Source organism: Gadus morhua, chromosome 16 (genome assembly GCF_902167405.1).
Source record: "Gadus morhua chromosome 16, gadMor3.0, whole genome shotgun sequence".
Taxonomy (NCBI): domain Eukaryota; kingdom Metazoa; phylum Chordata; class Actinopteri; order Gadiformes; family Gadidae; genus Gadus; species Gadus morhua.
In genome coordinates this window covers 32368793-32391801 of record NC_044063.1, presented here as the reverse complement: position 1 = coordinate 32391801, position 23009 = coordinate 32368793, and the positions used below count along the sequence as shown (strand labels likewise).

The following is a 23009-nucleotide window of genomic DNA, read 5'->3' as shown; positions in this document are numbered from 1 at the left end:
TGCAGCCTCAGGTAGCCTAGGACCATTCATACAGGAGCAAGCAAGAACGTTACCCTTTTCTGTCCTTGGGAAACGAAAAGACGGACAATCCGTTTCCACTGTTAGAGCAGTTTATCATTGCACATTTACGAGGCATTTCTTTTTTAAACTACCTTTATTTTCGAAAAATAGACAATGACAGATGAAATTATATTGAGCGGGACATTGACTGTATTATTATTATTATTATTATAACTTTATTCAAGACACAGGAAGGTCCACATAGACAGCACACTACATATATATACACATATACATATACATACACATATATACGCATATAAACACACACACACACACACACTTATTATTTAAGGTGGTCATACCGTACCATGTATATAACACATTGAACATTGAACACAAGAAATGGAAGAAATTCCATTATGCCCATGTACTTTGGCCATACATCACTGGATCGGCTGGCGGCCGAGTGTGAAGCAGCTGGGATGAGGATCAGCACCGCTAAATCTGAGGCCATGACTCTTAGCAGGAAACCGGTGGATTGCTTACTCCGGGTAGGAAATGAGTCCTTAGCCCAAGTGAAGGAGTTCAAGTACCTCGGGGTCTTGTTCGCGAGTGAGGGTACTATGGAGCGTGAGATTGGCCGGAGAATCGGAGCAGCGGGGGCGGTATTGCGTTCGCTTTACCGCACCGTTGTAACGAAAAGAGAGCTGAGCCGCAAGGCAAAGCTCTCGATCTACCGGTCGATCTTCGTTCCTATCCTCACCAATGGTCATGAGGGCTGGGTGATGCCCGAAAGGACGAGATCGCGGGTACAAGCGGCCGAGATGAGTTTTCTCAGAAGGGTGGCTGGCGTCTCCCTTAGGGATAGGGTGAGAAGCTCAGCCATCCGTGAGGAACTCGGATTAGAGCCGCTGCTCCTTTACTTAGAAAGGAGTCAGCTGAGGTGGTTCGGGCATCTGGCAAGGATGCCCACTGGGCGCCTTCCTTGGGAGGTGTTTCAGGCACGTCCAGTGAGGAGGAGACCTCGGGGAAGACCCAGGACTAGGTGGAGAGATTATATCTCAACACTGGCCTGGGAACGCCTCGGGATCCCCCCGTCAGAGCTGGTCAATGTGGCCCGGGAAAGGGAAGTCTGGGGCCCCCTGCTTGAGCTGCTCCCCCCGCGACCCGACCCCGGATAAGCGGACGAAAATGAGATGATGATGACTTTGGCCATACATATCTAGGCTATATAAAAAATAAAAGGGCCTGCAGGAAAATATAAATACAGTACACAAAAAATTAACTTCGACAGAATGTTTCTGATCGTGCTTCAGCTTCAGATGCCGTCAAGAGGAGTCTCTGGTCGTAATCAGTCGCAAGTCCGTCCCTGACCAATCAGCATTCATTAGCAGAATGCTAGCGTTTACAGCCAACAACGGCCCAAACTGTAAGAAATCGAAAGGACATAAGTACTCATTCATACGACTTTTGACCTATAATCTATATTGAACTTGCGGAATCTACAATATATTCGCGATATTTCAACGAAAAGCAGGTGAAAGAGACATATTTAGCCGTCTAGCCCCATAGACTCCCATTCATTCTGGACTCGCCCGCGATCACACCCAGTGGATGTCTGATGGAACTACAACCAAGATCGGTACAATGGGGCGTATAGGGAGTGCCCAGGCTCTTCGTAGACGGGCTCTGGTACGGGGAGTGTCCTTCGATCCACACTTCACGATAAGCCCGTTTTGAGTACGGCATCCGGGTCCTTGAAGTATACTTCTTTTCGCCGGATCTGAATTGGAACGTACTGCGTACTCAAATTTTGGCTAGTAAGTACGGACAATACGGGTATTGGAACACGCCACTGTACTTACGTGACACAAACCAGCACCGCAAACGTTCTCTCCCGCTTGAGATGACGTCTTTCTTTATAGGTTCATGGGTCTGATTCGCCGATTTCCCATGCTGATATCCCCAGAGATTCCCGGGCATCTTCGACAATTTGGCTATAGATTGTCTCATTACACGCTAAATAATATAATTATAGCCTAATTATATATATAGCCTATACATATATATAGGCAATATATATATACATATAGCATTTGTGGTTTTGGCATAAACATAACTAGGGTGCACTGTACTATCTGCGCACACCCTTTCTGAAGCCTCTCTCTCGCTCTCTCTCTCTCTCTGTCCCTCCCTCTCTCTCTTTCTCTCTCTCTCGTACCGTTTTGTGGAGCACGTTCATTGTCTGACAACACTCCCATTCAGAAAGCATTGGTTTACATTTCGTTCTGTGTAGCACGCAAAAAGTCGGACTATCGTACTCTGGAACACGCTTCAATAGATTAACGTTTGTGCGCATGAGCACGCGATCGCGTGATACCGGGTTGTATCGTTTGTGTTAAAGGACAAAAAAAAGCAGTACACACAGGCGATGGCTTCGTGGCGGAGACCAGCTCCTTCCACTTACTAAAATAGGACTTATGGTCACCCCGATGATCCATTCAAGTGTGTGGACAGTCCAGCACGGCTGGATATCATTGACAAACATTTGGACTAGTTGGATGGATTCAGAAACATTTAGGTAAATGATGGACGCATAAACATTTACATTGATTCATGGATTCATAAACAGGAAAAACTCAGTCATGTACTCCTTACATCTCAGTCATGTTCTACTGTTGGACAAGTATATAAACTATGTTTATAGGGAAGATTGTTGTACAAGTATTTATAGTTTTTTTGCCTTTTGCTCTTTCGTCAGACTAATGACCTAGTTGACAGGATGTCTGTCTTGTTCCCCCAGAGGCTCATGGCATCTGTGGTCCCATTAGTTGGGGATGGGGTCAGGGAGGGTCTCGGGTCGAGGTACAGGGCACAGGTTCAGGGTGCGGAAAGAGGAACCGTGCAGGCTCCTTTGGGAATAGACGGAGAGGAGCAGAGAGCAGAGTCGGTCTCCTCTCCTCTCTCCTCTCCTCTGGTGTCTGCTCCTCCTCTCCTCCTCTCCCCTCCTCATCCAGGAATTTGAAGCGCTCCACCACACAGTGGGCTGTGAGCCGGGCCTCTGGGTCGTGGTCCCAACACTCGATGATAGTGGAGCACAGGACCCCCATACCCTGCGGACCGCAGGACACAAGAGTTAGAGGAGCAGAGAAGAGAGTAAGAGGAGCAGACTGGTTTTAGAGAAGAGGAGATTCAACAATTTAATGGCAGATCTTTTGGGGAGAGAGACGACACAGAGCTCAGGCTGGAAAGCAGAAGCCGAAAGGGTTACGTCCTGTTTCCTGTTCCTATATGGAGATTTCTACGGAGCAGAAACTAATTTATAGGAGTCGATGAAGCTTTCAGTAGGGGATTTAAGCAGTGTTTTTACATTGTGTTGATTTAAGCCCTTCCACACACTTCTTTACAGTTCACTAGTGCCAGCCGAGTTGCGTGTGCCAAATACGCACTTACAGATCCCTGAAGGTAGATATACAGATAGGAACTTTATTAATCACTCAGGAAATGCATTTCCACCAGCAGCAAACACCATTTAACAAATATAATAATAGTAAATACTGTGCAAAAGTACTAAATGCTAAATACTAAATGCTAAACATATAAAAAATATATATGCAGGGCAAAAATATACAAGTGAAATAGTACAGAAGAATTGTTCACAAGCCGGGGAGTCCTCAACAGTACATAACAACAGTGCAAAAAACAGTGTAACAAACCAAGTTGTGTTTGATATGCAGGGCTCTACGCTAACCTTTTTTTTCAGGAGCACTCGTGCCCCTTAGTTAAAAAATGTAGGAGAACAGAAATAAAAATGGGGGCACAATAGCTTTGTGTTCAGAACATTTATTAGCTTGCAGAAATTGCAATGGGGGGGGAATCATCGGTCCAAGGACTGATTGGATACACGGCTACTCGAATTCTAAGCTACCCTGGATAGGATTTAGCGTGAATATAAAATACAGCGGTTGTAGCACACAACAAAAGGGATAGTTTTCAAATGACAGACTTGGAAAATGTAGCCCTTTATTATGCATAAATTTGATGATGGTGTATTAGCCTAGGACAGCACCCATGCCAGATTATTTATCTAAATAGCTCTATTTTATTAGAAATTACTGACTTTATGCAAGGTCTACGTTCGTGCAGTAGGCCTACTCGGCGTTGACTCGGTCCTAAAAATACAATGTTATTGTAAATTTTATCACATCAAAAAAGTGGTAGCTAACGTTAGTTGAATCAAGCAAACAAATAGCTGTTGTTTTTGCTCCAAAAAGATTGATATTGATAGTTCCTTCAAATTAGGGCTGTACGGTATGGACTAAAATGTATACCCCTATGATTTGAGGCATAGACAGTAACGGTATTATATGACGGTACCTATGTTAATTTTATCTTCTAATTTCGATATAAATGCTTCTGAAGGGGTAAAATATTGGTAAGGCAGCAAAATTGCATATATATATATTTTTTTAATTCAAGTTACTTCCATCTCTGAAACACACTAATGTTTAATAGTATGGATTTGTTTCTCCACTTGCTTGAGGACCTTGCCGTATAGTTTTGGCATCTCAATTTGGCTGAAATGTGTGCAGGCAGGTAACGTGTTCCTGGGATCGAGTGTTTTGACCATCTCTTTAAAGCCCTTTCTATCGACATTTTGAAAGGGAACCATGTCCTTACACAGGTAAACAGTGACGCCGTTTGTTATCTCATTCCACTGCTGGTATTTTCTCATAAGGACTGGCTTTGGAAAATGCCTGCGGAAGCAATGTCTGATATGCGGAGACAGCTTCACGCTACCAGCATCTGTCTCGTACGGTGTGGAATGAGAGCTCGTGAAGGGACTGTAAGCACGCAGGCGCGAGGCCAGCACGCAGGCGCGCGTGCTGTGTGCCAGCGTGCAATAGCACACTGCCTGAAGTGCCGAATTGAACAAGGAACTATGTTTCGTTACCATATTTTCAGTAGTTGCGCGTAACTTTACATTTTACATGAAAAAGTAGTTAGGTTAATGTATTAAAGCGTTAGTGTTAAGGAGAAGTCACTCGCACGCGTGCTCCTGTTTTGTTTTTCTCGTTCGCACGCCAAAATATTCACTCACAAATGTGAGTGAAATGGGCGCACTGTAGAGCCCTGTTGATATGTAATGTTATTTTATGTAGTGGGTGGTGGGTCAGGCCTGGTGCTCCTCCCCGTCCTCTGTCCCCTTTGCGGCCGCCTACCTCCCAGTGAGGTGTTGTACAGTTTAATGACTCGGGGGACAGAGGAGTTTTTCAGTCTGTTGGTGTTGCAATTGGGGAGAAGGATCACTGAACGAGCTCCCCCGGTTGCTGTTGACCAGTGGCGGTTCTACAATGAATACACCCCAGGCGAGACCCCCTCCGAGCGCCCCTCTCAGACCCTCTCGGACCCTCTCGGACCCTCTCCAAAATTATATTTCTCAATTGTACAAATCCTTAAATAGTACATTTGAATAACACACTTAAGCGAATCAATGAACACAATTCTGCACTAAACAGTACCTGTTCCTGTATTAAACCTGTATTTATAATATGAACGAAAAATGAGTCGAAGGTGTGACTGACTTTAGCCCACTAATTCCATTAGAGTATTTCTCTATACAGTGGATCCCCCGTTCCCCGCCGTTCCATATGGGAGACCCAGAGATTAACTGTCCCCCGCCCCCGCCTCCCCTTTTCCCTTCTCGCACAGCTTCTGTGCGCGGCACCTTCTCAGCAAGCAGGGGCACTAGCAGCTGCAGGGGGCGCCAATTTGCAGACATGGGGGACTCGAGTCACATGACTTGACTCGAGTCAGACTCGAGTCGCAAATTTGAGGACTTGAGACTTGCTTGACTAACACTGATAAAAGACTCGACTTGACTTTGACTTGGTCTTCATGACTTGAGACTTGACTTAGACTTGAGACAGATGACTCGAAATGACTTTTTTAAAGTTAGATTAAATGTTGGATATGGGATTTGCGATACGCCAGCCGATTTTAAAAATACACAACTCAAATGGTCCTACCCCCTCTCGTTCAACGCTGACTCTGACTCCACCCATTCCAAGAACATGGACGCGCAATCACGCAAGAGCGCGAACACAGATGCGCGAGAGTGAGCCAGGCTAGCTAGGTTGGAGTTTAGGGTTGTCTTCTAGTGCTAGGTCCAAATGTTGATTAGCTAGTTAGCTAGCTCCAGTAGCTACCGCAGGATAACAACAAACAGAAGCTTGCTCTGGGTCACAAGCTTTGAGTACGTGCACGTGCACGAAGTGGTCACTCGCGGGGAGCGGGGGAGGGGGAGTGCAGTACGATTTTCATGTCAGTAGGCTACTTCTAACTCAGTGGCTGTAAGTGTGTTATAATAATGATTTCAAGTAATTTTCAAGTAAAATTACACCGTCAGAGCCAGAGCGTCAGACTGGGCTGTTCTCAGCATACCGCAAAAAAATTAAGAGGGTTCAAGTTCCAGTCCCCAAATTCAGTTGAACCACTACCTGGACATTTGTGATGGACAGAGCTGCCTTCAGTTTTGGGCCTATTCACATAATGGTTTTGGAATGTTTTGAATAGTTTGAGTTATTGTTAATGTTAAGACATTTTTATTGTTAATGTTGAAATAAAACTCAACTTATAAACCACTCACTCTACCGATTTTTAAATGTGGAAACTGGGTTAGATGATCAGATTTTTGTATGACTTGACTTGTGACTTGCTTGACCTGAGCAATGACTTGACTTGTGACTTGCTTGATTCTCACCACAGTGACTTGGGACTTGCTTGAGACTTGAAGGTTATAACTTGAGACTTGCTTGTGACTTGCACATGAGTGACTTACCCCCACCTCTGCCAATTTGCCAATTCGCCAATAGAAAAACGCTTTGCGGCGCAGATGTTTTTCTTTTTTTTCAGTGCTCGTGAGCCATGCCGCCCCCAATGTGTCATGAAAAAATGCTGCCCCGGGCGACTGCCCGCTTCGCCCGTGCCCAAAACCGCTTCTGCTGATGACAGTGTTCAGAGGATGGCTGACAATGTCCAGAATAGCCAGCAGTTTGTTGGATGTTCTCCTCTGCCAGTGTCACCAGAGAGTCAAGCTTCATACCAACCACGGTGCCGGCCAGCCTGATCAGCTTGTCCAGCCTCAATGAGTCCTTTTTAGATATGCTGCCCCCCAGCAAACCACAGCGTAGAATAGAACGCTTGCGACCACAGACTGGAGGAACAACCACAGGAGTTTCCAGTAGATGTTGAATGATTGCGGTCTCCGCAGAAAAGTAAAGTCTGCTTTGGGCTTTCCGGTACAGATAATCTGTGTTGCGTGCCCAATTAAGCTTGTTGTCCAGCCACACCCGAGGTACTTATAGGATACAACGTTCTCAACTATTGCCCCCTTGATCTGAACTGGTCCAGGACATGGTCTGGGCTTCCCATAGTCTATGACCAGCTCTTTGGTTTTCGACGTGTTGAGCTGCAGGTGGTTTGTGTGGCAACCGATGGAAAAGTCCCTCACAAGACTCCTGTACTCCTCCTCACTATCACCCCTTATACATCCCGAAATGGCCCTGTCATCAGAAGACTTCTGAATGTGACACAGCTCAGAGTTGTAACAGAAGGTGGTGTAAAGGGTGAAGAATAGAGGGGCCAGAATAGTCCCTTGTGGTGCTCCTGTGCTACTGACCAGAGTGTCAGACATAATGTCCTTCAGCCTGAACTACTGTGGTCTGTCAATGAGCTAGCTGGAAATCCAAGGCACCAGGCAGGGGTCCACTCGCATTTTGGCCAGTTTGTCCTGAAGCAGAAGGGTTTGCATGGTATTGAAGGCACATGAAAAGTCCAGAAAGATACCGTGCCACTCCCCTTATCCAGATGTGAGTGGGCCTGGTGTTTGAGGTGAAGGACAGCATCCTCCACACTAACCTTTTTTAAGTAGGAAAACTATAAGGAGTCCTGGGCATGTTGCCCCTGAGACCTGAGCAGGTTGAGGGAGAGCCGCTACCATGTCTTCATCAGTTGTGACGTTAGCGCCACCGGTTGGATGTCGTTCAGCTCACTGGGCAGGTTCTTTTTGGGAACAATGCAGGCTGTTTTCCAGAGGGTGATCACACTTCGTAGTTGCTGTGGTGTTAGCTGGGGGAGGGGGCTTGTCAACACTGTTGGCCTGCATTGAGGCTTGTCTGTCATCATACATCTCTGACTCATGAGACTAGAGTACAGTAGACTATAGAAGACTTATATGTAGAGATGTCCGATATTATCGGCCCACCGATATTATCGGCCCGATATTAGCATAAAAATGTAATATCGGTCAATATCGGTATCGGATTTTTTTTGCCTTAAAACCGATTTCTTTTTTTTTTTTTTATTTATAGCTCAAATAAATGTTTTCAAAATTGTGCAGTACAGTGCACATTGTAATTGACTCATATTTGTGCATTTATTCAATTAAGGTTATTGAGTTTTAGTTAAAGAAACATACTGCTATGTTGCACATAGTTGTTCAGGTACAATGTTTTATCATTTGTGAAGTCAAGTTTGCCCTATTTGTTGTGGGCATTGTCAAGATTATCTCAGGGAGAGTGTAATCCAAACTGTTGTCTGAGACCATTAAAAAAATAAAAATAAACATGGCACTTTTCCCTTAAATTAAGTTGAAGTATTTTTCTTATTTTGCACAGACAATGTTAACATTTGGAAAGCCTTGTTACATTCAAGAATGCATCCAGTGGGGCATCACAATAACATTAAGCATGTTGTGTTAATTCCACAACAGGAGATATGTAATGTTACCTAAATTAGGTTTGAGGAAAAATAAATAACCCAAATATCGACATCGGTATCGGCTGATATCGGAATCGGAAATTTAGAGTTGGACAATATCGCATATCGGATATCGGCAAAAAAGCCAATATCGGACATCCCTACTTATATGTATTAGCTTTAGAGTAGAGTACACTATGTGACTGCAGGAGGCCGTTTGACCACCAATGGAGAGGCTGTTAACAGTAGTCACCTCCGGTTGAAGTCCCAGATCTCAGCCTCCGCTCCCACGTCAGGAAGTGGTCTGAGAGACAGATTTAGGTAAAGCTGGGGAAGGCGCCGTGCTCAGCGGGGGGCGTGTCACTCAACAGCTCTGAACAAAGCGCAGCAGACTACTTTGAAACTGGGTGAAAGCTCTTGGCGGTTGCTATTGGCTATTGTGCCATCTACCACTTAAGGCTGTCCCTGACCAAACAACGTTTACAGTTCGGTAGGGATGGGAATCGAGAACTGGTTCTTGTTCAGAACCGGTGCCCAGTCAACCGATTTCTTGGAATCATTAGCAAGCCTGCCGGTCGCGGCAAATGCGTCATGACGTCACACACACGCTGCTTTGTTTTGGTTCAGAACGCAGCAAACATGGCGCCGCCGAGGAAGAAGCGCATTGTGCGTTCACACCAAACGCGACGGCGCGCCACACTTTCGCCATGCACAGGCGAGCGCGTTCACGTGGATTTTGACGCGAATTTCGCGTGATGACAGCCAATCAGCGTTCAACAGCGTGACAACTGAGTGACATGTGTAATGTAACAGCCAATCAGCGTTCAACCATCAAACTCAGTGCAGTGCAGTCCGGGGTGAACTGCAGCATGGAGTCGTAGTTTGCGACTCCCGGAGCTCTATATATAATAGTATATAATATAATATAATTGTATATATAATATCAAGGCCAACAGCTCTGTGCGCCTCCGGATGGCCATAGCGTGGGGAGCTCTCAAGGGATTGGGCTTCTCGGGGTTTGTTTACCGGCGTTGCTATGGTTTCCGGTCTTGTGTGTTCCAACGGTTTATTAGGTAGGCCCATCTAATAAATCTCTGTCTAATCAATCCTTCATTTTTTTTATGTCAGTTGAATTTTGTTAAAAGTTGAATGCAAATGAGCACTGTTAGCATTCCAAAAGCTCTTACTTGACAGTTTCAGTCTGTGTTTTTAGTTTTATGGCACATAATGATGGCATTTGGGCTTGAAAAGCCAAACATATTTTGTTTTGTCTAGACCAATTGATTTGAAAATGTACAATTTCCTAATACTAGACGCACTTCTGATCAGATATTAAAGAGATTTAATACAAACAAACACATTTGTACTTATTTTTTAATCGGATCGATAAGCAGAATCGGAATCGTGAAATTCTTATCAATTCCCATCCCAACAGTTCGGTAAGGACCATGTCTCTGAAATGGCTGATGGGTTTAAGGAGCAAGAGGGCCATGCTGCCTGATTGGTTAGATGTCTTGCGGTCTTGAAGTGCCCACCTTTTCCTCTTCCGATAGGGTTTTTTATTTTCCCCCGTTAAGTCTGAAAGTGACGAATGAAGTTTAAAACCTTACATACAGCGATACATTCATTACAAACTGAACACAGGGCTCCACCCGCGATCTCTGTGAAAAAACCCTTTCACATCCATATTGTATTGAACACCCGACACCCAGGGCCTCTACGGTTCTGTTTTTTTCTTCAGAAATTTCCTTTCCTTAACGAAATGAAAAATACTTGGAGGAAAGGTTGTTCAAATTATAAAAATGCTTAGGAAATGTGCCACGATGCAACCGTTAACCGATCTTAAGCATAGCTTACTCCTGAGCAACCTTTACGAAAGGAAAGGAGATTTTTGCAACCCATAAGGCTTTACGGCGACAATATTTCCAGATCATTTGAAGCTACAAACTAGTTAAAATGTTACATGCTACCACAATAATGAGGAGATCTGATGTCTTGAGGGCCATCACGTTCCTTGAAGGGTTAGCAAAAGGGTTCTTAAAGTGAATTTAAATGTGTCTAATCCTATCCTTTGAATTGACGGAAGAGATAATTATTTTAGTTTCAAAACAAAGTTTCCTTTACAATATCTATTTCATTATTTTGCCTAATAATGGCGCAATTAGGACAACTCACACAAGTGAGGTGAAAGCACAGTTGAATTTAATAAGGGCATTAACTCGTGCTTCAACGCCACACGCATCAAGATTGACCTGTCAAAATAACCTTTAATCTACTTTAAACATTTTCAGAGTTTTGTCTTGATTGAATCTCATCAAAATCAACAATGGAATGTTTAGGATTATAGTTTTGTGCAATTCACAGACACTTGATAGCTTGACTAAATTCTGTGAGCTAAGTATGGTCAGTGTTCCTTTATCGTTTGTTGAGAAAGTGTAAGAGCCATTATTGAAATCATTATGCTGTACCGTTTTTAATTAACATCATAATGGCAGGTTTTGGGAAAGGTGTTTTTATAGTTTACATGTTTGGAAATTGTTTTCAGAAAGCATTGATGTTAAACCTAGCCTAAATGTATGCTTCTAATTGTTTAAGTATATTATTTATTTAATGTACTGTTCATTTATGATTTATTTCAATGGAATACTAGCCGACTGATGTGTATAAATATATATATGGATAGGAATGAAATTAACTGACTGGAAAAGTGATTTATTGGGAGACCTGCTTGCTATGGTTTCCTCGTTTCTACGGTATCTTTTGTCTTTAAAAGTTTTCACACTGCCAAATATGCCAGTCTGATGCACGCCTTTTTTTTCCCGGCATGGTCCACACGTTTACATTGACCGAGGTAATATACCGGCCTGAGTTTGCACCCCAATTTACCCTCTCAGACCCTTGTGATTAGACGTCTCTGCGGTTCCAGGGGCGGGAGTTGGGTAGGTGTTGCTGCGTTGTCTCTACAACAGAGGCAAAGCAGCAATATCAACATGAGTTGTTCTAACAGGAGAGACGGTGAAATCCGCGAGCTGCTGATCATTTGAGAGAAGGTGATGCAGTCACATTTAACAAAGAGAAAGATGATGCGATCTACGAGAAAGACGCAGAGGAACTTTCCTTACAATGCTTTTGTCTGGATATAAAAACAAGTGGTCAGCAAAATAAATAATATTTTTGTGTTTTTGCCCTTATAAATAGTTAATCTCATTTGTAGCCTGAACTCTGTACACTCATTCTTGCATGCGAGTGTCTTGAATCATAAAAAAAAAGAAAAACATTTGTATTGTGCAAATTATTCTATAGAGGTCTACTCTCCGTGCACAGCCTCGCCTTCTCCAGTGAACCAAGAAAGCCAGCTCTGTGACGACGGGATTTTACCCCTCGGTTTTCAAAGGCATGAAATTGCAGGGTGTGCAAAACCGGGACCGTATCGGCTTGGCAGTGTAAAATTGCCTTCTATTGTCATGTTTCCACCCCTTCCGGATCCCATACTATTCATGCTGTCAAAATAAAAAATGTGTAACGTGTGGATACTGACATGGCCAAAACAAAGCTTTACTAAATGGGAACACATTTATGCCGCTTTTCCACCGCACATGTAGCTCGACTCGACTCGACACGGTAGCAGCACGGGTCGTTTTCCACCGCAAATAGTACCTCCTGGACGTGGGCGGGGTCGGCTGCGCGAAAGGGCCGTGACGTATTTTTGTACGCGACGCAAACAACACGTACGCAACCCACACATGGACAGAACCCACATAACAACAATGAAGGACATCGATAACATTACTATTATTAGCTGGCATGTTGAAGAAGTGGAATATGTTGGCTGCGGCGCTGCTATGGCTGTTACCAGCATGGTTGCCATGTCGCTCTCGTGACTTCGTCACACTCTCTGGCCAATCAGTGGCCGGCCGTCTGCCGACGTCACCTTTTAGCATCGGCTCAGCCGCTTGGAACCTAGAGCGAGGCGGTACTAGAAAAAGCAGCCACTTCAGGTACCAGATACCATGTTTTCGCGGTGGAAACGCAAAAAATGCGAGCTGAGTCGAGTCGAGTCGAGTCGAGCTGGTACCATGCAGTGGAAAAGCGGCATAAGTTTCAAAAGGGGTTGTTCAATTTCCTCTGTTTCTATCCTTGTGGAGTTGAGGCAGACATTGAGCCAAACAACCTAAAGTGTACTTCCGGCAAAAATTTAACCCATGGTCTTTTTCGGCATGAAAACCCATAAAATAAGCCCTCCAGAAACTTTTTTTCATTGACCATCGAGTATAGCGCTTGCCCGGAGCAACCCTAACAGCCCAAATGGCTTCCATATTATTGGCTAGGGCAGGGGCGTTTCTAGGTTTCTGAAACATCAGGGGCTTAGCCCAGAGCTCCTAAGGCAATACTATTGGGCCCAGCCATTTTAGGTCCGGGCCCGCCCATTTTGACCCAGGCCTATAGTGAGTAGTGAGTGATTTTCATTCTAGCTGTTCATCCAATAAGAAGCCTGAGGAAAGCTTTGAGTAAAAGCTTCTCAGCCAATCAGGAGCTTCTACCCCACGTGTGGACTGCCCGCCCACAGGCTGCAAGTGATCCAATGAAATGAATGACATTGGCGCGCAAGCTTTTCAAGCAAGCTTAATGAGACAGACGCAGATGGTAGCTAGTAGAGATGCGCGGATGGGCTATTATTTCATCCGCAACCGCATCACAAAACGCTTGATCCGCCCGCCATCCATCCGCAAAACAATTTTTTTGACCAATTTTCAAAACCGCACCCGCCCGCCATCCGCCTGTTGTTTTTAGGTATATGCGCTGCTGACGCGAGGCTAGAAAGTTCTTGCCTGTTCTTGAAAGGAGACTGATCCAATGCCGCAAAGATATTTAAAGGATAAAGTCCCTAGTATGAAAGCCTATTGGCTATGTTGTAGCCTATCCCCAGAATATTATCAGTGAAGTGACGTCTGTCTCCGATCGATGCACAGGGAGAAACTTTAAAATAGCCAAGCACATCGGCAAACCTGACCTTACCATAGGCTAGTAGGCCTACACTTTTTTATCATTGTAATAAAACGCAATTTGGTACACCATTTTAATATGGTAATATAGCCTACTGTGTTGTTTTTTTTGCAAAATGAAAGATAGCCTTTTAAGGTAACGCCGACTCGAGCCTATTAATTCCGAAATTTCACCTCATTGAAGGCTATATAGGTAACTGCAACAAGCCCAACACTTGCCTGCTTGCCTTGCAAATCAAAGTTTTCAGACTATTTTTCTTACCTTCTTTCTTAGGCGTTGATGTTACTGAGCTAGAAGTTTAACTTGTTCTGCACATCTCGCGCTGCCAATGCCTGATGTCACTTCTGAGTCAAATCACTCCATCATCTCTTTGAAATTCCATATTCCACGAGTGGTAGGCTACAATGACTGGCTGTTTTAAAATATAACTTATACGAAACAAAATAACCCAGGCAGTTTCATCTACGAGACGTTAAAGCTTCTTCCAATACTGACAGCTGCCTCATAACTTGCAGGTTTGTGGAGACTCGACATGGGACGGATCGTCACTTAATTTAAATTTTTTTGCTTCCGTTAGTGTGTGTGTGTGTGTGTGTGTGTGTGTGATAGAGACAGAGAGGCCAATTTACTGCCTGATGAGAATTGGATTATTTCAAAATGTGCTTGGAAGTAGGTAACGACATTTAACAATGTGTATATATTTTTGAATTTCGTTGGTTAAACCGCCAACCGCCCGAATTTAATTAAAATATTATTTTTTGTCACGTCACCCGCCCGATCCGCGGTTTAACCGCGGAGTCCGCGGTTGCAACCGCCAACCGCGCATCTCTAGTAGCTAGCTATTAGTTAATGTGAAACGCAAAACAAAGCAGCTTGTTTTCATTTAAATTCAGCAAAAAACGCTGCGAGGAGCAGGAGGAGGACACTCCTGCCATTTTAAGTAGATTAGATTAGATTAGATTCGGTTAGGCTTTATTGATCCTTTTGGGATGACTCCCTCAAGGAAATTGATTGTCCAGTAGCTTACAGAAGAAACACAACACAATATTAAATTATATACAATATAAGATAAACAATGAACTCTTAGATAACTATAAAAAGTAAAACAAAAAGTAAACAGTAAACAATAATTATAATAATAATAATAATAATAATAATAATATAAGATAAACAATAAACTCTTAACTAACTAACTAACTATAAAAAGTAAACAAAAACAGTAAACAGTAAACAATAAACTCTTAGCTAATATAGAAAGTAGAGATAATAATAGAAGTAAAACAGGATTCAAGTAAAGTAAAATAAGATAAATGTAGAGAACTGTATAGAGGATTAATATAAATAAATATAAATAAATAAATAAATGTAAACATAAATAAATATATACATATACACATGCACACACATATACATAAACACACATACATATATATATATATACATATATACATATACATACACATATATATACATACATACACATACATACACACATACACATACGGCATTGTGGATAAATATCATATAATATAGTGGATAAATAAAATGAAATGACGGTGAGCAAGGGGTGGCTGACAGTTAAATTAAATAAATTAGCAGTTCAAATTAAGCAGTGGAATAGGTTATATCTGTCCTCTTTACTCTATTACTTCTATTCTATTCTATTCTATTTCCTCCTACTTCCCTCCGAGTGAGGAGTTGTATAGTGTGATGGCGTGAGGGACAAAGGAGTTCTTTAGTCTGTTGGTCCTAACTTTGGGAAGGAGCAGCCTTCCACTGAACAGGCTTCTCTGGTTGCTGATGACGGTGTGCAAGGGGTGGCTGGCATTGTCAATAATGTCCAGCAGTTCGTCCAGTGTCCTCCTCTCTGCCACCGTCACCAGTGGGTCCAGCTTCATTCCGACCACAGAGCCAGCCCGCCTGATCAGTTTATCCAGTCTGCAGGTGTCCCTCTTGTTTATGCTGCCTCCCCAGCACACCACAGTGTAGAAGAGGACGCTGGCAACCACGGACTGGTAAAACATCCACAGCAATTTGCTGCAGATGTTGAATGACCGCAATCTCCTCAGGAAGTACAACCTGCTTTGTGTCTTCCGATACAGGTAGCTGGTGTGTGTTTTCCAGTCCAGTTTATTATCCAGCCAGACCCCGAGGTATTTGTAGAAATTCACAGCCTCCACCTCAGCTCCGTCTAGCAGGACTGGTCTCGGACTTGGTCTGGATCTTCCAAAGTCAATGACCAGCTCCTTTGTCTTAGAGGTGTTGAGCTGTAGCCGGTTAGTGTGGCACCAGAGAGCAAAGTCCCCCACCAGACTCCGATACTCCTCCTCTCTGTCACCCCTAATACACCCAACGATGGCTGTGTCATCAGCGTACTTCTGTAGATGACATAGCTCAGAGTTGTAGCAAAAGTCTGAGGTGTACAGGGTGAAGAGAACAGGGGCCAGCACTGTACCCTGGGGGGCTCCAGTACTGCTGACCACAGTGTCAGGCGTGATGCCCTTCAGCCTGACGTACTGTGGCCTGTCAGTGAGGTAATCATCAATCCAGTCCACCAAATAGGGTTCCAGTCCCATCCTGTTCAGTTTGTCGTGAAGCATAGGGGGCTGGATGGTGTTAAAGGCACTGGAGAAGTCCAAGAAGAGAATCCTCACTGTGCCGCTTCCCTTATCCAGATGGGAGCGGACTCGGTGTAGCATGTAGAGGATGGCATCCTCTACATGGAATGGAATATGAATATATTCATGGAATATATATATGGAATCAAGTAACGCAGTTACAAGTGATGAGATACCATTAAAACCTCCAACTTCAACAAATTCCATCCTATCTGCCCTTCATCTCCAAAATCCTGGAAAAGACAGTTGCCTCCCAACTCCATTTTCACCTATCTGACAATTACCTTTATGAACAGTTCCAGTCCGGATTCCGCCCACTCCATAGCACTGAAACAGCACTCATCAAAATCACCAACGACCTCCTTATGGCAGCTGATTCTGGACTGCTCACCATCCTCATCCTACCTGAGTGGAGCCTTTGATACCATCTGTCACACCACGCTCCTCAACAGACTATCCTCCATTGGCATCACAGACACTCGACTGGTTCACATCTTATCTTTCTGGCCGTGCTCAATTTGTCCAACTAAAGTCTTTTAAATCCTTCCCCTCCCCCGTCACCTCAGGCGTTCCCCAGGGTTCTGTCCTGGGGCCCCTACTCTTCATCATTTACCTCTGCAATATCTTCCGCAAATTTGACATTAATTTCCACTGTTATGCTGATGACACCCAGCTCTACCTCTCTACCAAGCCCTCGTCCACTCCCGCGCCCACTTCCCTTACTGATTGCATCTATGAACTAAAAAACTGGTTCACCTGCAACTTTCTCAAACTCAACAGCAATAAAACTGAAGTCCTCCTCATTGGCACCAAATCAACCCAGACAAAACCTGACAGCTTTTCCATCACTATCAATAACACCTCAGTTTCCCCCTCCCCTCAGGTTAAGAGTCTGGGTGTCATCCTCGACAGCACATTATCATTCCAAGCACACATCAATAACATCACCAGGTCTGCCTATTACCATCTACGCAACATCAACCGCCTCTGCCCATCCCTCACACCCCATAGCACAGCCATCCTTGTTCACAGCCTGGTCACTTCCCGCATCGATTACTGTAACTCCCTCCTCTTTGGTATCCCCACAAGTCCATCCGTAAGCTTCAACTGGTCCAGAACTCGGCCGCTCGCATCATCACCAGAACCCCCTCCATTAATCACATCACTCTTGTCCTTCAGCAGCTTCACTGGCTCCCGGTCAAAACCTGCATCCATTTCAAGATTCTGCTCCTCACCTTCAAGGCCCTCCAAAACCTCGCCCCTCCATACATCTGTGAACTCCTGCACACCAACACCAACACATTCTCATTTCGAGCGCGTAGATCTTTGACGAACGGTCAGTGACTTCGGCTTCAGCTTCTGACGCAAAAGGGTACCCTTGTGCTACTTTTTTCGACGCATGGGGTTTTCAACTCGTTACAATGTAGGCCTCCCTCCACGGCAATATATGAAGCTATGAGCATTCATCCCATTGGCTAATGGGGGACCAGATGGCTGCACATAGAGACGCTATGAGCATTCATCTCATTTGCTAATGGAGGACCTTGTACATCTTTTTTCGACGCAGGGGGTTTTCCACTCATTTCAATGTAATCCCTCCACTGCAATATATGAAGCTATGAGCATTCATCCCATTGGCTAACGGAAGACCCGATGGCTGCACATTAACGGCGATTTTACAGTGAAATCTGTGACATTACTCAACACAACTAAACCAACGTGTCCTTGTTAATTACACAACATGTATGGGTTAAGGCTATGGACATCACAAGAAACAATCATTTTTTTGATCAGTGTTGGGTAGCTGAGGTCGTTGCTATAGAGACCACGTCCGTCCTCTTTTTTGACAACTGACAGAGCAACCCTATCTCATTAAAATTATGTTCTCAGAGAACTATTCGGCATTCTCAATTACGATAGTCTGAAAAACGTATTTTGTCCGTGATTACGTTTTATTGAACATATCGCAAATACGAATTCGTTCTCAGCCTATTTTTTGCCATTTATTTACCGTGTTACTATGGAAGAATAAAGAATAAATCATGCATTATCATTCAACTTGAACATGTTTTTTTACAGTACAGAGTGGCGGAGGGATGACGTATGTTGGCCAACCCAGAAGTGAGTGTCGCCCTGGGTTCCCTTAACAACAAACCAACGTGTTTTTCCATTGAATTTTGGATGATTGCAGACAATTTTGCATTTTTGAAGCACCTCCTCAAAAACTGAATAATATAATAAATAAAATAAAATAATAATAAATGAACTAAAATAAATGAATAAAAATAACGCTGCTCCAAATATCGAAATGTAAACCAATGCATTCTGAATGGGAGTGTTTCTCCGATATATCAATGCTACACAGAATGAAATGTAAACCCATACAAATAAAAGCTTCATGGCCATAATAATTTAAATATAATTAATCTCCTGAGTGTGTAGGGTATGTATTCTATTTTTTCCAATGGGGCTGCGTTCATGTCACTTGACTGTCATGGTTGCTATGGTGGTTGCTATCGACCGCCCCCTCTAAGCCTTACATGGCTCTAAAAACCACGCGGCAAAGGAGCTGCCGTCAATTGTGTTGTTTTTGTCGTACACTAGGGTCTGATGGTTAAAAGATAGACGGATATTCCAAAGTATCCTTAAAAGGCAGTTTAGACTTCGCCTATCACCTATTTTTGAAAGCAAAACACCAAGCTCATTGATTTAACGAGGCAGGGTTATTTGAAACAATTAATTAAATATGTGTGAGAGGTCAGTCCTCCTTCTGAGTTTGCTTCCTATTATGTCTAGTGTACACCCCTACTGTCCACAAGCAACCCCCCGCCCCTCCCCATATGGATTTGGAGAATTGTTGCCACGTCCCAGTGGTGGAGGTATCATATATATGAAAGAGGGCATTCAATTATACTACAATGATCAATTAGGAGGCCGAAGCCCTAAAAGAAGTGATGCGTGTGTGTGTGTGTGTGTGTGTGTGTGTGTGTGTGTGTGTGTGTGCGTGTGTGTGTGTGGAACAAGCCCTCCTCGACGGATAAAATAAGACTATGCCGAAGGGATCATCTCCCTTTTCCCATACCTGGCAGATCCCATGAGCAAACTGGGTTATGTATGTGGCCGTTATCTCAAGTGTCTTGATTCAGACGAGTGTTGCATGTTCCATGAGTGTTGGATGCATAACATTAGTCCAGCAATATATAACTTATCTGTGTCTGTGATATGTCCATAGGAGCATTATTACAATGCAGAAGATGGAAGTGGATACCTGGCCTGGAGAATAAAAACACTTCAGAAGGAAGCATCGGAGGGACGACCTAAGCGCTCAAGGCAATCACAAACAGGTGCAGTTTTTGATGTTGGTCACTGCTTGTATTAGCTTGACCCCTGTATAATTTTGGGCTCAAATGAACACACAGTATGGTGTTGTGTTTTATTTATTAGAATTTGACCTGTTTTCCTGTTAAATTTTTCCAAAATGCAAATTGTTGTAATATCCTTAAATGTTTATCACTCTGTACATACTTACGATCGTGTATGGTCATCCTGGCCTGTAGTTTTGTGAATACTCTGTGCTTCAGAAAGAAAAGCCTTACCATGTAACACTCATATTATCTGCAATCATTCTAGGTGGACCAAGATATGATGATATGCTAGCCATTATCCCACGGTTCATGGACATACCAGGCCTGGTATGTAAACCTTATTTTTTTTACATAATAATGTGAAATCTGAAGGTGATTTTGTGTTGAGGTTAATATGTTTTGGGTAAAATACATCCTCTATACTTTGTGATTTTGTGTAGATCGATCAAGATTTTAGACTTCTTTTTGGAGATTCAACCTCTGCAAAGCTATTGGAGAAGTGGTCTACCAACATAAAACCAAAGGTCATCGCACAGAGCCGTGACCTCACACAGACTGAGGAGGTAAAATATCTCACCCAGAATGCCGTTGCCACTGAAGTTGAAGGAGGTAACTATATTGGCCCATAGTTATTTCAATGGAATTGATTAATTACTGAGAAATTAAGGGTACTGCAGATGTTTAATGCATTATACTGGTTATTCATCCGTAATTGGTAGGTTAAAGTAAATAGGAGGAGGTCTTCAAACTTATCAAACTGAAACCTAAAAATGCCTATTTTATTTTGTTGTCTGTGTCGCCAGGTTGGGACAGTGACATGTCTTCCCTTCTCCTGCTGGTTCACTGATGCTGGTTTTGCCGCCCTCCAGTCAAGGCCGCAAGCGACCGGGAAAGATTTCAGCCAGACAAGCATGTGACTGTCTTGTGAAATTCATCAAGGGGAACCATTAAAGCAGATTAAACACGTCCTTAGAAGTAAAGATACTTGTGTTTGTTGTTCTCATCATGCCTGAGTCCCATATGTATTTGAATCAAGGTTGTAATGTGATAAACCTGTCCATATCCAGGCTGCTAACTACGTTAGGTTACGTTGCTGTTAGACGATTTACGTTTCTCTTTGTCTCTCTCAGACTGGTACCAGCATTCAGGGACACCTGGATTTCATTGTACGAAGTCTCGAACCATATCTGCTAGCAGTTGGGCCAAAGAAAAGTAGGATCCAGTCTTACTTCATAGTCATTGACCAACACGCTTTGCCCTGTAAAGCCTCAAATTCGCTGGCTGCTGTTGATGAGCTTTTAACGCTCACTACGTTTTTGGCACTACATACTGTTAGGAGTTGACAAACCTGTACACTTTCCTGCAAACAACTGTGTTTGACATAGATGCTGTAACCACAGAAGTAAATCCAAGAGTGTCTGAGCTGAGGGCCAAAATGCTACAGTGAGCAAGATTATATGCTTTATGTGTAAAAGGTGGCATGCCAATGCACATATTAGACACTTTAAATTAGGAAAGGGTCTCAAGTTAAAATGTGCTCATAGAGGTTGTTCTCACGTTTATCAAAGTTTTTCTGGATTACGAAAGCATCTAATCAAGTGTTGTGCAAATGACAATTTATGTTTTGATGATGGTGAATGTTCCACAACCAACAATTCCATTTCATTAGGGGATACAGATGTTTTGCCCACTCAGAGTTTGCCATGTGACACTGTACTGTTCAGTTGTGCAACAATGCTCGCAAAACTTAAAGTTGCTGGGGTTGCAGAGGCAACTATTAACTATGTTGTAAGCGCCGTACAAGAAGTGCTCAGAGACATACATAGTCACACTCAAGAAGCTCTAAAAAATATGAGTGTGTTGAGAAGGTGATTAATCCTTTTGTTACATTAAACAATGAGAGCAAGAGAATGGTCTATTTTTCTGAGAAATGGAGGAAGATAGATCCAGTTGAACTTGTTCTTGGAACAAGATTTGCTACACGACTTAACAGAACAACTAGAACTTTTCTACAAACCACTGTCAAAGATAAATGTATATACATACCAATTCTTGAAACGCTGAAGTCCATTTACAATCACCCAAATATCAAGATATGTTGATTAGAGATCCTAAACAAAGTCATCATTTACTATATGACATACAGGATGGAGAATTCTTTAAGGATCATCCGCTCTTCTCAAAACAAGAGCATGCTATACAGATCCACCTTGTTTTTGACGAATTTGAGTGTTGTAACCCCCTTGGATCGAAAAGAGGAATCCATAATTCATGAGCCTTCAATTTTACCTTCAGAAATGTTTCACCTAAATACAATTCAAGTTTGCTAGATATCCATTTGGCTGCTTTGTTTCATGCATAAGATATTAAAACATATGGGTTTGAGAAAATACTAGCGCCACTTGTCCAAGATGTCTCAGCTCTTGAAACAAATGGAATTCAGATTCCTCTATTTGATCATACCGTTTATGGAACAATAATACAAGTTACTGGAGACAACCTTGGTATTCATTCTTTATTTGGTTTTGTGGGATCCTTTAGTGCTAGATACTGTTGCCGCTTTTGCCTATTAGAGAAGTAGGACTATCAGACTGAATTCACTGAAGATAGTTCAAAGATGTCATTTCGAAGTAAAGAGCTTCATGTTGAATACTGCCAGACAATGCAGAGCAATCCCACTTTACCTTATGTGATGGGAGTAAAAAAATATTGACCTTTGAATTCATTGCAATATTTTCACACAACAGCAAACTTCTCAGTTGATATAATGCACGATATTTTGGAGGGTGTTGCACAGTACGAAATGAAATTACTCATTCAGCACCTGATTAGAAATGACACTACATCAGCAGAAGTGCAAAGGAGAATTCAGAGTTTCAACTATGGCTTCATGAAACAAAACAACAAACCACCTGGTGTAAAATTAGTGGAGGGTTCGAATGACTTTGGCTTAAATGCCATGCAGAGCTGGTGTTTACTACGTCATCTACCCATTATGTTTGGAGATCTTGTGCATCCTAATGATCAGCACTGGTATTTGTTCATTTTTTTGCTGCAGATTGTCAGCATAGTGTTTTCTTCAGTTGTCTCCTCAGGTATCACCATATACCTGAAACATCTAATTTCTGAGCACCATAGCTTATTCAAGCATTTGTATCCAAGCAATAGATTACTGCCAAAGCATCACCATATGGTGCATTATCCACGATGTATGTGGAAAATTGGACCACTGATTCATAGTTGGTGTATGAGATAAGAG

General features: G+C 43.0%; 1 protein-coding gene and 1 long non-coding RNA gene across 2 annotated transcripts in view; one reads left to right on the top strand and one right to left on the bottom strand.

The window, feature by feature from the left end:
- Positions 1–2565: 2565 nt before the first annotated feature.
- The window catches only part of LOC115561754 (TGF-beta receptor type-2-like), an 86773-nt gene continuing 66329 nt past the window's right edge, over positions 2566–23009 (bottom strand). Inside the window, 1 exon segment of the mRNA XM_030381971.1 lies at positions 2566–3116. Coding sequence (XP_030237831.1) covers positions 2847–3116 — 270 coding nt within the window. The 3' untranslated portion in view covers positions 2566–2846.
- On the top strand, positions 19408–22504 carry LOC115561755 (uncharacterized). Its single transcript, XR_003979964.1, has 3 exons — positions 19408–19729; positions 20016–20077; positions 20191–22504. It is a non-coding gene; the product is annotated as an uncharacterized LOC115561755 (long non-coding RNA).